The sequence below is a fragment of the Plasmodium falciparum genome (genome assembly GCF_000002765.6).
Source record: "Plasmodium falciparum 3D7 genome assembly, chromosome: 14".
Lineage (NCBI taxonomy): Eukaryota > Apicomplexa > Aconoidasida > Haemosporida > Plasmodiidae > Plasmodium > Plasmodium falciparum.
Window position 1 is genome coordinate 679217 of NC_037283.1, and position 13911 is coordinate 693127.

Genomic DNA, 13911 nt, shown 5'->3' on the forward strand with positions numbered 1-13911 from the left:
AAATCTTACTATCACAAGGATGAGTAAAATTGCATTTTCTTTCAAAAATTATATATATATATATATATATATATATATATATATATATATGTATATGTGTATATATTCGTGTATTATTAGAAAAAAGACGGACTAAAAAACATAACATCACAAAAACAAAATTTTATATATGAACTTTTTTCCTAAGAGGAATATCACTAATAAACATATAAGCTTCCAATTTATTAATATTTATATAAATCATAAACATTATTTGATAATGCATATATATATACATACATTTATATATTTATTTTTATGTATCTTATTTGATTATATATTTTATTAATTATTATTATTATTAATTTTTTTTTTTTTTTTTATCATTTCAATTCAGAGAAAAAATCTGTAAAATACTCCAACAGCGTATAGATTCACAAGATCCAATTTTTTTTTATGTATATATAATTTTTCGTTTTTTTTATGTTTATTTATTTTAATTTTTTAACTTCTATAAATATTATATATATATATATATTTATAATTTATTCATATTTTTTTTTTTTTTTTAAAGTGTGCATAAATTTTTTAATTTCAAATATAAAACTAGGGCTTATATAATTTTTATTTATATATTATTATTTTTTATTATAATAAAAAGGACATCTCTATATATAATGTGAATGTAACTTTTATTTATGCACATATAAATAAATAAATATAAATATAAAAATAAATGTATATATATATATATATATATAGATACATATATATTCATAAGTACACATTGAAAAGTATATTACTATAAATCATAAACAAAGAAAAAAGTATGTATTAAGGAAAACATTATAAGAATTATAATATGTTTGGAAAAATACGTATAAACTATCTATCATCAAACAAAGATATATTTACAAAAAAATACAATTTTGTTAAATTATTTTTTTTTAATTTTATATATTGTAGAGATATATAAATTTATAAAATTAAGTAAAACTTAAAATATATATATATATATATATTATTTTTATTTTTTTTTAAAAATTATATTATAATAAATGTTGTTCATTTTATTATTATTTTTTTTTTTTTTTATTTATTTACATATCTTGTTATTAAGAACATTTAGTATTTAGAAAAAATGATAAGATATAATAACATAAAAAATAACATAAAAGAGTACTAAACCAAGATCAAATACAAGATCCTAAAGTATTAATATTTCTACATAGTCTTAAGAACATATTATATGGTTACATAATATTTTGTGCATTTATGTGCATCATAAGAATTTTGTAGTATTTTTCCAAAAACCAAAATATGCAGATTTAAAAATAAGCACTTCCTACAATAATAGTTGTATTTATTGAGGTTGTCTTTTCTATGCACTTCATTATATTTTTAACTAAAATCATTATTACTTGTATGAAAAAAAAAATAAAAGAAAGTTATAAAATGTGGCAAATTTTGTATATATATTCAGTTCCCGGATCTTACAAATAAAATATATAGAGCATATAATTGAATATACAATTTGTATATTGTTATCTACGTTTTGCAGTTAAGTTTGACGATACAAAGATAAAAAATTAAAACAAAATAAATGTATGTACATATATATATATATATATATATATATATATATATATATTTATTTATTCATTTAACATAACAACATTAAGTAATGCTATATTTGAAAAAATAAATTCTAAACATAATTTTATATGAACAACACAATGAAAATATATATATTATATATATATATATATATATATATATATATATTTATCCAATTTGTTTACAAAACAATTCAATATATATACACACACACTTTTAATAATTAAATATCTTCTATTTTTTTATCTTAAATAATTCTGGTTCTCAATCCTCCTATAAAACGGAAAAATATAAAAATAATATAATACTAATCAATTATATGTATATTTCATTTTGTTCTTATTTTAAAAAAAAAACTTCAATTTCACTTTTGTTTTATTTTCAGAAGTTGAATTTTATTCCATAGATTATCCTCCATCCTTTTCTGTTCGCTTATGATTCTTCGTTTGATTTCCTCCTTCAATATATTAAACAAAAACATTTTTATTTTTTACAAAATATCACAGGGCATATAATATATATATATATATATATTATTTTATGGTTAGTTGATTACCTTTTCGTTATTATAAATTTCTAAATCATTGTGATACTCTAAAGAATTAAGCATATCCTTATCCCCATATGCTCTTATATATTTAACATGAAAAAGTAAGAAAAAAAAATTAAATAAAAACCGGAACATTTTTTTTTCAATCTTGAAGATATAACACACCAATGGTGCAAATATAAATATAAATATTAATATATATATATATATATATATATATATATATATATATATAATTTTTCTTTTTATTTTTACGGAACACTATAATGTATATTTAATGGGATAGGTTCGGATGCTTGCCAATTTTTTTGAAAGTCCAATGGATATAATAAAGAATTACTAGGAAAAAAATCCATAATATTCATTTCATCCTTTCTCACACTACTTGATAAAACCATATAAATCTATATATACATGTATATTATTATTATATATATATATATATATATATATACATACATATGTATGTATGTATGTATGTATGTATGTATGTATGTATGTATGTATGTATGTTAGTATATAAAATTATACACAAATGCGAAATATATTATTATTTATATTTTCCACACGTGTACATATATCATGATCAAGTTAATATTATTACTTGATAAAATAAAATTAGGATGTGGAATATAAACAAAAGACTTTTATTAACCTTCATTTTTTCTTTTATGTGAAATGTAATATTGTTATATATAAATATATATAGATATTTTTTTATATTATAATAACATCAAATATTACACATATATATAGAGAGAAAAAACATATTGTTTCTTCTTTTTTTTTTTTTAAATTCAATAAAGAAACAAAAAGGTTATTATTTTATATATATCTTATGTGTGGAGTTGTGAAATAAGTAATATTGTATTATAACTATTAATTTAATTTATACAAATTTTATTGTATATACATTTAAATGTACTCCGATAAATTTAATAGGGGGAAATACATATATATATATATGTAATTGAAACGGGTCAAATAAATAATAGTATGATATATATATATATTATATATATTTACAAAAAAAATTAAAAATATTTAAAACAAATACATTTATAAATAAATACAATTAATATATTTATCTTTTCATATCATGAAAAAATAATAAATTAGAATAATGTTAATAATAAAAAGTACTATATCATTTGTGAAAGAGAAATGTAAATAATATATATATTATATATATATATATATATATATATATATATATATATATATATGTTTATATTACAAATAATACCGTACACAAATGTTTTTTTATTTTATTTTATTTTATAAAAACACAAGAAGGAAACCATGACCCAAAAATAGGAATAGATTATTATAAGGAAAGAAAAAAAATATAATAATAAATAAAATTTTATAATATATTCTATAATATAAGAAAGAATGAAAGGAAAAAAGAAAAAATGAAAAAGAAGAAAAGGCCATATATAATTCTCCTATTTTTATTGTTCCCATTAAATATTTTTTTGTCCTTTTCATTTATTCGTTATAATTCCATATCATTTAAAAATAATCAAAGTAATAAAAATAATTTTTTTTTTGTTCCAAATGAGTGTATAGGTACAATATGTAATAACAGGAAAAAAAAAAAACATTTTTCCTTGTATAATCATGGAAAAGAATTTCATGAAAGAGTAAAGAAATTACATATTTTATCAGATGCTTTAAATATTGATGCTTATCCATCCTCTTTTATAAAAAGAAATATAAAGATAGATGATCTAAAAAAAAAATTCGAACATTTAAAAGATGGAGAAAGGGATGATAAAATATATGTGATATATGGCAGAGTAACCGTTAAACGAAACAATGGTATGTTTATGAACATACAAGATGATGAAGGAAATATACAAATATATTTAGATGAAAATTTACCTATCAAAGGAAAAAAAAATGATAATAAAAAGATAAATAATAATAAAATAGAAGAAGTACCAAATAAATATCATATGGAAAACAATACCGTTTCGTCCATTTTATCTAACAATAATAAAACAAATAATAATGATTATGTAATAAATGATCAAAGTTATAATGAAAAATATGAGACATATAATAATCAAATAATGGCAAGGAAAATTATTGAACTTGGTGATTTTGTAGCTGTTAAAGGCTTTGTTCGAAAAACTTTAAGAGGTGAAATAACATTACACGTCAAAGATATTTATATGCTTAGCAAATCTTTATTACCATTACCAGATAAGTACAAAGGAATGAAAGATGTAGAATATAAATATAGAAAGCGATACTTAGATTTTTTAACTAACAACGATCAAAAAGATAAGATAAAAGCACGATATGATATAATCCAAGAAATAAGAAAATATTTATTAAAACGTAATTTTCTTGAAGTAGATACACCTATATTACAATTAATACCAGGAGGAGCTACAGCGAAACCATTTGAAACATATTTAAAATCTCTAAATTTAATATTGTATTTACGTATATCTCCAGAATTATTTTTAAAAAAATTAATTGTAAGTGGCATCTCAGAACAAATATTTGAATTAAGTAAATGTTTTCGTAATGAAGGTTTAAGTTCTATACATAATCCAGAATTTACCATGTTGGAAATATATAAATCCTATACTAATTATAAATATATGATGAATTTTGTTGAAAAAATAATAAAACACCTTTTTAAAAAATTCCCTTATCCTTCAAATATTAATTCATCAAATTCAAACACAAAAGAAAAAAAAGAAAATATTAATATAAACAATAAGTGGAAAAAAATATCTTTCATTAAAATACTAAAAGATTATACATCAATTAATTTTTTAAAGCTCTCATTTGATGAAGCATATGATGAAGCCAATAAATTAAACATACATTTTGATCAACCAAAAGAACAATTAAATTGGGGCTTAATTGTAGAAGAAGTTTTCAAAAAAAAAGTTGAACCATATTTACCACATGAACCTATACATATATATCACTTACCATCTGATACATCACCACTAGCCAAAACATTAAACAAAAACAGTAGATTATCCGAAAGATTTGAAACATATATAGGACAAATGGAAATAGCTAATGGATATTCTGAAGAAGCTAATGCTTTAATACAGGAAAAAAAATTCCTTTCTCAATTTGCCTTGAAAAATATGATTAAAACAAATGAAAAAAATATGGGTATTCCTACAACGTTTTCTTATGATCAATATAAAAGTAATCATAATGAAACTGATCAAAGCATTAAGGAAGTACCTAATAAAGACAATACAACTAACATATATGATGAAAATAATAAGAGTGATAATAATCAAATAGATTATGATTATGTAACAGCTTTGGCTCATGGATTACCACCAACAGGAGGACTAGGAATAGGTATAGACCGTTTGTGTATGCTATTTACCAATACAAATACGATTAAAAATATTGTATCGTTTCCAATCATAAAACCACATGGGAAAGATTAAATATGCCTCCCCAAAAAAAATATATATATATTTATTTATTTTTATTGTTTTATTTTAACCCGTGGAGTATAACATCATATGTATTATATGAATTAATTTTGAAGCCTTTTTCATTTCTTTTTATAATCGTTTGTAAAATTATAATAATAAAAATAAACCTTATTATATATATATATATATATATATATATATATATATATATATTTTTATTTATTTTATTTTTTTTGTCAACTATAAAACTGTTATTTTTTCGAATGAATTTTTAAATTAAAAACTGTTTGTTATTCTTTATATTATGCTCAATCATATATATAAATATATATGTGATACTTAAAAATTAAAAAAATAAATATATATATATATATATATATATTCATTTATATAATCACATGTGAAAAAAAAGAAAAAAATGAATTATCATTAATATTAACAGATTATATATATAATGTGTATCCTTCACCAATAAAATCATTTTATTTAATTTTAAAATGATTTCTTGTTCATTATTTTTATAAACAAATATATAAACACATATTAAAACAAAGATAAAATATAATTAATTAAATCAATGAATAAATAATTATGTTAATAATATGTACATATATGTACATATATATATATATATATTATATTATTAAAATATAATACCGTCTGATTTTTTTTCTTTATCATTTAAATTATTGGTATCTTCAGACGGATTTCCGTTTATGATACCGCCTGGAAGATTTCCCGCCTTAGCACTATAAATAAAAAACAAAAAATAAATATTATTATATTTCCACATATATATCATACCAATACGAATTAAATAGTTAATATATTCATCATGTACTTATATTTAAAGAAAATTAATAATTACCTTTTTATAAAATTTGATATTTCATTATTCTTTTGGTCTAATTGTTTTTGACATTCAGCTATAACCTGTTCAACCTAACAATTACAAAAAATACATAGATATATATAAATTCAAATAGGACAGATATAAGAAAAAATTAAATTTTTAAATAAGTAATGCATTTTCAATATAAGAACAAAGTATAAATATGTATATATTTAAGGCTTATAATTCAATGTAAAAATTATAAAAATCAAAACATAGATAGTATTATTACGTATATTCAAATAAAATATGCATATATATATATATATATATACCTTATTTTTATGGTCCATCAAAGCTGGCTTAATTTCCCCGACTGTTCTTTCAACTAAAACTTCTCCAACCATTCTGTAGCACCTTCTATCTGATGGTACATTTTCCAACGCTTCAAGCACTAATCTACAAAATTGTTATAAAAAAATAAAAGTTCATTTAAACCATTAAAAAAATAATATTCCCTATTAACTATACATAATATAATTAACATATTTTCAATACATGTACAAAAAAAAAAAAAAAAATTATATTTTATCCTTCGCATACTTGTGTTCAACTACATCTTGATATAATTCTTCTATTTTTGAAACTAACTGAACTCTATCTTTTTCAATTTGTTCATATGTTAATTTAGATTCTTTTGGTTCGCTTATATTAGGTGATTCAACATTACTCTTAGTTTCCATTTTTATTTATATTTCATTGAAGTTAAATTATTTTATTTTATTATATATAATTCAAAAAAAATAAAAATAAAAATACATCTAATATAAATATATATATTATATTATTATTACAATAACTTTCAAAATATATTTAAAAAAAAAAAATTATAAATATAAATAAAAGAAATTTTATAAATTCAATATAAACTTATTTATGTAAAAAAAAAAAAAAAAAAAAAAAAAATTAAATTAAATTATATAGATCTTGTGCATATGCTTATTTTTTTTTTTTTTTTTTTTTTTTTAAATAATAATATATATTGAAAGAACTATATAAATATAACAAGGTATTATTTAATATATATAATTTTTATATTTGAATATTGACTATTTATTCTTATGATAAATTATAATCCCTACATTTCTAATAAAAATATATATTACTTAATGGTATACAAAATTTGAGGATTATGATATTCTATATTGAAATAAAAGAAAAAAAAAAATATATTCCCATAACTTATTTACATTTTTATAAAAATACAGTTAACACACATGTGTATATATATGTATATATATATATATATATATATAATTTAATCTGATTAAAAATTTAACTGAATCCTTAAATTTTTATTAATTTAAAAAAAAAAATTAAGAGAAAAATTTAATACCTAATTTATTAAATATTCATTAAAAAGAAATGTTGAAAATTATCATATATGAAGTAAAATTTTTCATACTAATACTTAGATAATCCTCGTGTTATATAATAATTTTATGATATTTTTACTTATCACACATCTAGATATATTGAATATATAACGTATTTTGTGTTATATAAATATTAGTAAATGCATGTATATAATTATTTACTATATAAATAATAATCAGTTCACAAGAAATTAAGAAATAAAAATAAAAAGGAATATTAGGCAATAATTTTATAACCCTAATAGTTCAACATATATATATATATATATATATATGTTTTTTTTCCCCCATTTACTGTAAATCATTAATCTTTAATGAATTTCAGTCCATATATAAAAATTTATATTTTTAAGACGCATAAAATATAATTCATAATTAAATGAATTCAACCTATATAACGATCTTATATATACTTATATCCGTTCTTTGAATTAAATGAAAAGACATTTTTTTATTTTTCTTTATAGCATGAAGGCATTTAATACATATACATATATATAATGATGGTTGTCCATATATTTATCTCTTCATGACATAATTAAAAGAAAAATATATATATATTATTGAAAATATGAAATAATAAATGAAAAAGAAAAAAACAAAAAAATAAAAGTTATAAATATTTTCATATTGTAGAAAGGGGAAATTATAAAGATAAGATCTTCAAATATTTATTATGTGTAAATATTCTTTTATTATTTTTTTTTTTTTTTTTAGTGACATGCTTATATAGCTAGCTTAAATGAAGTTCGAATAAAATATATTCCTGTACATATGATTCTTTTTTTTTTTTTTTTTTTTTTTTTTTTGTAATAATGCAGGATAATATTACATGACATGTTCATAACAATTTATTTAAAAGAATATAATGCACACATTATTTTATTTTATTTAATTATTTTGTTTAAGATCATTTCAGAAAAGGAAAATAAATAGGGATGAGATTAAAATAAGTTTCTTTATATTATATATATATATATATATATATATACATATACTTATAATTTAAAGGAAAAATATAACCGTTACACACAAAATAATATGAGAAAAAAAAATATAATATTAGACATTCATTAAATTTATTTATTTTTATTTATTTTTTTGGTTTCTAGGCAATTTACTTTATTCTATACTTTTGTAAAATTAATAAAAACTATAACATAAAAATTAATGATATATATCACATTTATGTCATATATATATATATATATGTTTATTTAATTAAAAGGGAAAAAGTATATGGTTTTTTTATTTATAAAATATATGTAAGCCATTTAATGATTTATATGGAAAAAATCCATATTGTCCTATTAGTTATACTTTTTTTTTTTTTTTTTTTTTTTTTTTTTTTTTTTTTCAACAACAAAAAATTAAGATCAAAAATATAATTTAGGTTTCTCAAAAAAACATCAATAAAATATATAAAACAACAATTTCATGTGAAAAAATTGTCTATAGAGTTATATTTAAAAAATAATAAAAAAAAAAATGATCATTCAGTAACTTGGATTTAAAAAAAAAATAATAATAATGTCTATTCCTTTTCATTCATCATGCTTTTCCAAAGCTCCTAAATATGCTCTAAAACAAGTTCATGAAAATATTGGAATTCCTGTATTCCACAAAACTCCTAAAATTGTAGAAATCCCTGAAATTCGTGAAATTACAAAATTTGTAGAGTCTGTAAAGGTAGTTGATGTACCAATTGAACAAGTTCGTATTGTTCCCAAATTGAAAGTAAGAGAAGTTGAAAAAATTAGGCATGTTCCAGGTCCAATAGAATATATTGATATACCACAAGAACGTATAATACATAAGGTATACAAAGAGATAAGAGAAAAAATTCATGAAATACCACAGATTGAGGATATAGAAATTGAGGTACCCATTTATGTTCCTACTCCTATAGGTCCTCCAAAAGATATTCATGTGAATATTCCATTACCTTACGATATTCCCCAATTTTATTACACACCTGACAACCGTTATTCACATATATTACCATGTGACATACTTCCGCATGGAACACAAATGCCCGATATAAACTTTGAGGAAAAATCATTTAATGATTATTCTGAGGACAAAAATATTTGTATGACACATAATGATAATATAATACATTCAAATAGAAGAATGGAATATAATAAAAATGAGAATAATATATGCAATAATAATACTTTTGATAATAATATGAATGACAAAAATATATATGATAGTAATATATTTGATAATACAACGTATTATAACAATACCATTGACAATAATATCTATGATGATAATACCTATGGCAATAATATGTATGATAATATTACTACATATTACGAAGATCAGGAAAATAATATTCACTCAAAGGAAAAAGACAAATATATTAATAATAATTATAATAATAAGTATATTAATGATTATTACAAAACTATTCCTACTAAAGGTATATTAAAAAAGGAAAATATTTCAACATCACCCGGGATAAAGGAACAATATTATTATTCTTATTCAAAACATAATAGTAAAAATGCAGGAAAAGCTCACCATTATGATAAAGATACATATGATGATATGAGTACTTGGGACAATTACGCGGAAAATATGAATTATATATATGAAGATGATGAAAATGAAAATGAATATAAAAATCGTAAGAAACGTGTAACAGAACTTATTGTTAAAAAAAAAAAATAAAAAATTTATATAAATAATATTTTGTATTTATTTTATTTTTATTTGATAATATGAATATATATATATATATATATATATATATATACATATATTTTATTTTTTGCCTTCTTTTTTTTTCTTTCTGTCATTCCAAAGAAAGAAAAAAAAAAACAAAAATTTACAACATATATATAAAATAACCTTATAATGATAAAAGTAGATTTATGTGTATCATTTAGGTATTTTAACCTAAAGTATAAGAACAAATAAAAAATTATCTCATATTGTTCTAGTATAAATATATATATATATATATATATATATATATACGTATATTTATTTCTTCATGTTTCGATATAATTCTCATGTTATTCAAATTTGTACTTTACATTTCTTTTTAATTTACATCCTATAATATTTCATATTTTATAAAGTGTAAAATTTCATTTTTTGGTAACATAAAATAGAACATTTTTCGATTTATGTTTTTTAAAGTTTTCGAAGTTTATATAATTAGGATATAACATATATATATATATATATATATATATATATATATTATTTAGTGGTATTTAAAATTTTCTTTCCATTTTTTTTTTTTTTTTATTATTTTTTGATATATATACATATATATTATAAACAAATAGGTATATATTTTTCCTTTGTGATACTTTTTTTTTTTTTTTTCGTTATGCTCTTATTTGTGATGTAAAAAAAAAAAAAAAAAAAAAATGAAGTTTAATGTTAAAAACAATCTTGAGGAACAAATAAAGTCCATAAATAATAACAATATACCATATAAATACTATAATTCACCCAATAATATAAATATTCATAACTATTTATGTGATAAGAGTATAAAATACAAGTGTCCGTCTAGTTCATATTTAAGCCTTAATGAATTGTTAAAATTTGTTGACAGTATAAATAATATAAAGGATGAGAAAATTAATTATATGGATCCAAGTGTGGAATATGTGAAAACTGAACTAAAGGAACGAATGCCAATACAAAATGAAAGATATCAAGAAAAATATAATATATCTGAGAATATTTTAAATAACAGAATTTTAAGAAATGAAAAAATTGCCTTTCGTCAACCAGAAAGTTATCACCATGATGAACATATACAAAAGGTTAGTCATCCAAATAATGATGATATGAAAAATATTAATAATCATAATAATGAAGACAAAAAAAATCCCAAAGAGTTATATCATATAAATAGTAGTTTAAAAGAAAATTTAAGCCTAAAACAAGAGATTACACATTCACCAAAAAAAAGTGTTCCCTCACAACCCCCTACTCAACATAATATTATATTACACAATTTATTACAATGTCGAACTAATTTATCAAAGTTGAATAATATTAACGATCCTGAAAAATTAATTAGTACTAAAAATATCAAACTTCTTTCTTTACATCGTCCTAATACTATTGAGGATATAAAAAATTTGAATCTAACTGGATTTGGTGAAGATAAAATAAAAAAATATGGATATGAAATTTTAAAAGTTTTTCATTCTAGTTATCAGGATAAATATAATTAAAATAAATAAAATAATAATAAATATATTATATAATCGCCCCTATATGCTTTATATTAATAATGTAACATATAAAAAATAACATATATTATTAGGTCTAGACAATATATAGTATTATTGAAATCATAACATGTTAAAAGAACAAAAAAAAAAATACATATATATATATATATGATTGTAATTGTTTTAATTTGAATATCATTCATTTATATATATTTAAATGGAAAAATATATTTATTTAAAAAAATTTCCTTTGCTTTATATTTAATATGGAAAATTTTATTATATGATATATACGTCATATAATATATTATATAATAATATAACTTAATATATCATATGCAAAGCATATTCATTATTGAAGGATGTGCATATACTATATTGTTAAAATTAGTTAAAATTATTATGTAATTTTAATATAAGATTCTTCTTTTTCCTTTTTTCTTATTTCTCTCTCTTTTTTTTTTTTTGTTTATATAATTCGTAGATATTGAATGAATGTTTAAGAATTATATGCGGATCATTATGTAGGACACATATACATATATATATATATATATATATATATATATAATATATACACATTTTTGTTTACGTGATACCTCTTATTATAAATACTTTATGTATATATTATTTTTATACAAACATAACAGCATAATATTTATATTATTTCTTTATCTAGAGAATATTATATTTTTTTCATTATCATTTTAATTTCACATATAATCAAATTGATATTTTTAAATTAGTAGTATGAAATTAACATATTAAATAAATATATTTTTTTTATTAACTTTAAACACTATAGTATATTACTTATAAGACTTAAGATTTTTTATTTAATTTTATTTGAATAAAATAAAAAGAGCTATTATATATTATATAAACAAATTTAGAGGCGAACAAAATAAATTCTTCAAGGAAATGAATGCATACATATCTGATGTATATACATTAAAAATATTAATAAATCAAATAATAAAAGGAAAGAAAAAGTGGAACAAAAAAATTTTAAATATAAAAGTTAATTTAAAACAAAAATAAATAAGAACAATTAATAAAAAATTAAGATTAAAAACAAGTGTTTCACACAATAGGAAATAAAAAAAAAAGAAAAGAAAAGAAAAGAAATGAAAAAGAGTGTTTTGTATATGTTTATCTTCTTTTTAAATACTTTTGAAGTATATATTATATGTACTTTGAAGAGAGAAAGAAAAAAGAACTATATAATAATTATAAATATATATATATATATATATATATTATATAATATATGTATATTTTTCTTTTCTTTTTTTTTTATGATTAATATATTATTAAATTTTTTTATATATAAATGCCTTGAAATAAATAAAATGTAACTATATATAACATGTGCTTTACAAAAAAAAAAAAAAAAAAAAAAATTGAATAACAATAAAAATATTATTTTTTTTTTTTTGTACACAATTTGACACATTAAATATTTTTACATATAATATTCTTTATCAATAATAATTTTTTTTATTAATTTTATGAATATTTATATTTCATGTACATTTTTGAATTATATATATGTATATATACATATGAATTTAACTAGTTGTTTATATATTTTTGGTATATTATAAAAGTACACATAATAAAAAATTTTGTGTACTTTTTTTTTTTTTGATATTTCTATATGAGTGTATTTTTTTTGTATAAATTTTAAATGAGTACATTCAACAATGTAATATATATAATAATAAAATAGTAGATTCAATTAAATTATTTTCCTTTATATTAATCCGTTTTTTTTTTTTTTTTTTTTTTTTTTAAATTATTTTTTATTTTAGGATTTATATATAAATATAAATATGTATTTATATATTTTTAT

At 18.4% G+C, this 13911-nt stretch overlaps 5 protein-coding genes across 5 annotated transcripts; 3 read left to right on the forward strand and 2 right to left on the reverse strand.

Moving 5' to 3' along the window:
- Nucleotides 1–1838: 1838 nt before the first annotated feature.
- PF3D7_1416700 (conserved protein, unknown function) lies at nucleotides 1839–2807 on the reverse strand (the record flags this gene model as incomplete). Its single annotated transcript, XM_002585406.1, has 5 exons — nucleotides 1839–1869; nucleotides 1965–2053; nucleotides 2153–2225; nucleotides 2402–2550; nucleotides 2751–2807. The coding sequence occupies 5 exons, from the start codon at nucleotides 2805–2807 to the stop codon at nucleotides 1839–1841; spliced, it is 399 nt and encodes a 132-aa protein (XP_002585452.1).
- A 754-nt stretch (nucleotides 2808–3561) lies between these two features.
- Nucleotides 3562–5586, forward strand: PF3D7_1416800 (lysine--tRNA ligase, putative; the record flags this gene model as incomplete). The annotated part of the gene is made up of 1 exon (XM_001348303.1): nucleotides 3562–5586. One exon carries the CDS (start codon nucleotides 3562–3564, stop codon nucleotides 5584–5586), a length of 2025 nt encoding a protein of 674 aa, XP_001348339.1.
- Nucleotides 5587–6220: 634 nt separating this feature from the next.
- PF3D7_1416900 (prefoldin subunit 2, putative) lies at nucleotides 6221–7152 on the reverse strand (the record flags this gene model as incomplete). Its single annotated transcript, XM_001348304.1, has 4 exons — nucleotides 6221–6326; nucleotides 6446–6519; nucleotides 6745–6868; nucleotides 7013–7152. The coding sequence occupies 4 exons, from the start codon at nucleotides 7150–7152 to the stop codon at nucleotides 6221–6223; spliced, it is 444 nt and encodes a 147-aa protein (XP_001348340.1).
- Nucleotides 7153–9375: 2223 nt separating this feature from the next.
- On the forward strand, nucleotides 9376–10524 carry PF3D7_1417000 (inner membrane complex protein 1l; the record flags this gene model as incomplete). The annotated part of the gene is made up of 1 exon (XM_001348305.1): nucleotides 9376–10524. One exon carries the CDS (start codon nucleotides 9376–9378, stop codon nucleotides 10522–10524), a length of 1149 nt encoding a protein of 382 aa, XP_001348341.1.
- A 710-nt stretch (nucleotides 10525–11234) lies between these two features.
- PF3D7_1417100 (conserved Plasmodium protein, unknown function) lies at nucleotides 11235–12056 on the forward strand (the record flags this gene model as incomplete). The annotated part of the gene is made up of 1 exon (XM_001348306.1): nucleotides 11235–12056. The coding sequence occupies one exon, from the start codon at nucleotides 11235–11237 to the stop codon at nucleotides 12054–12056; it is 822 nt and encodes a 273-aa protein (XP_001348342.1).
- Nucleotides 12057–13911: the final 1855 nt, after the last annotated feature.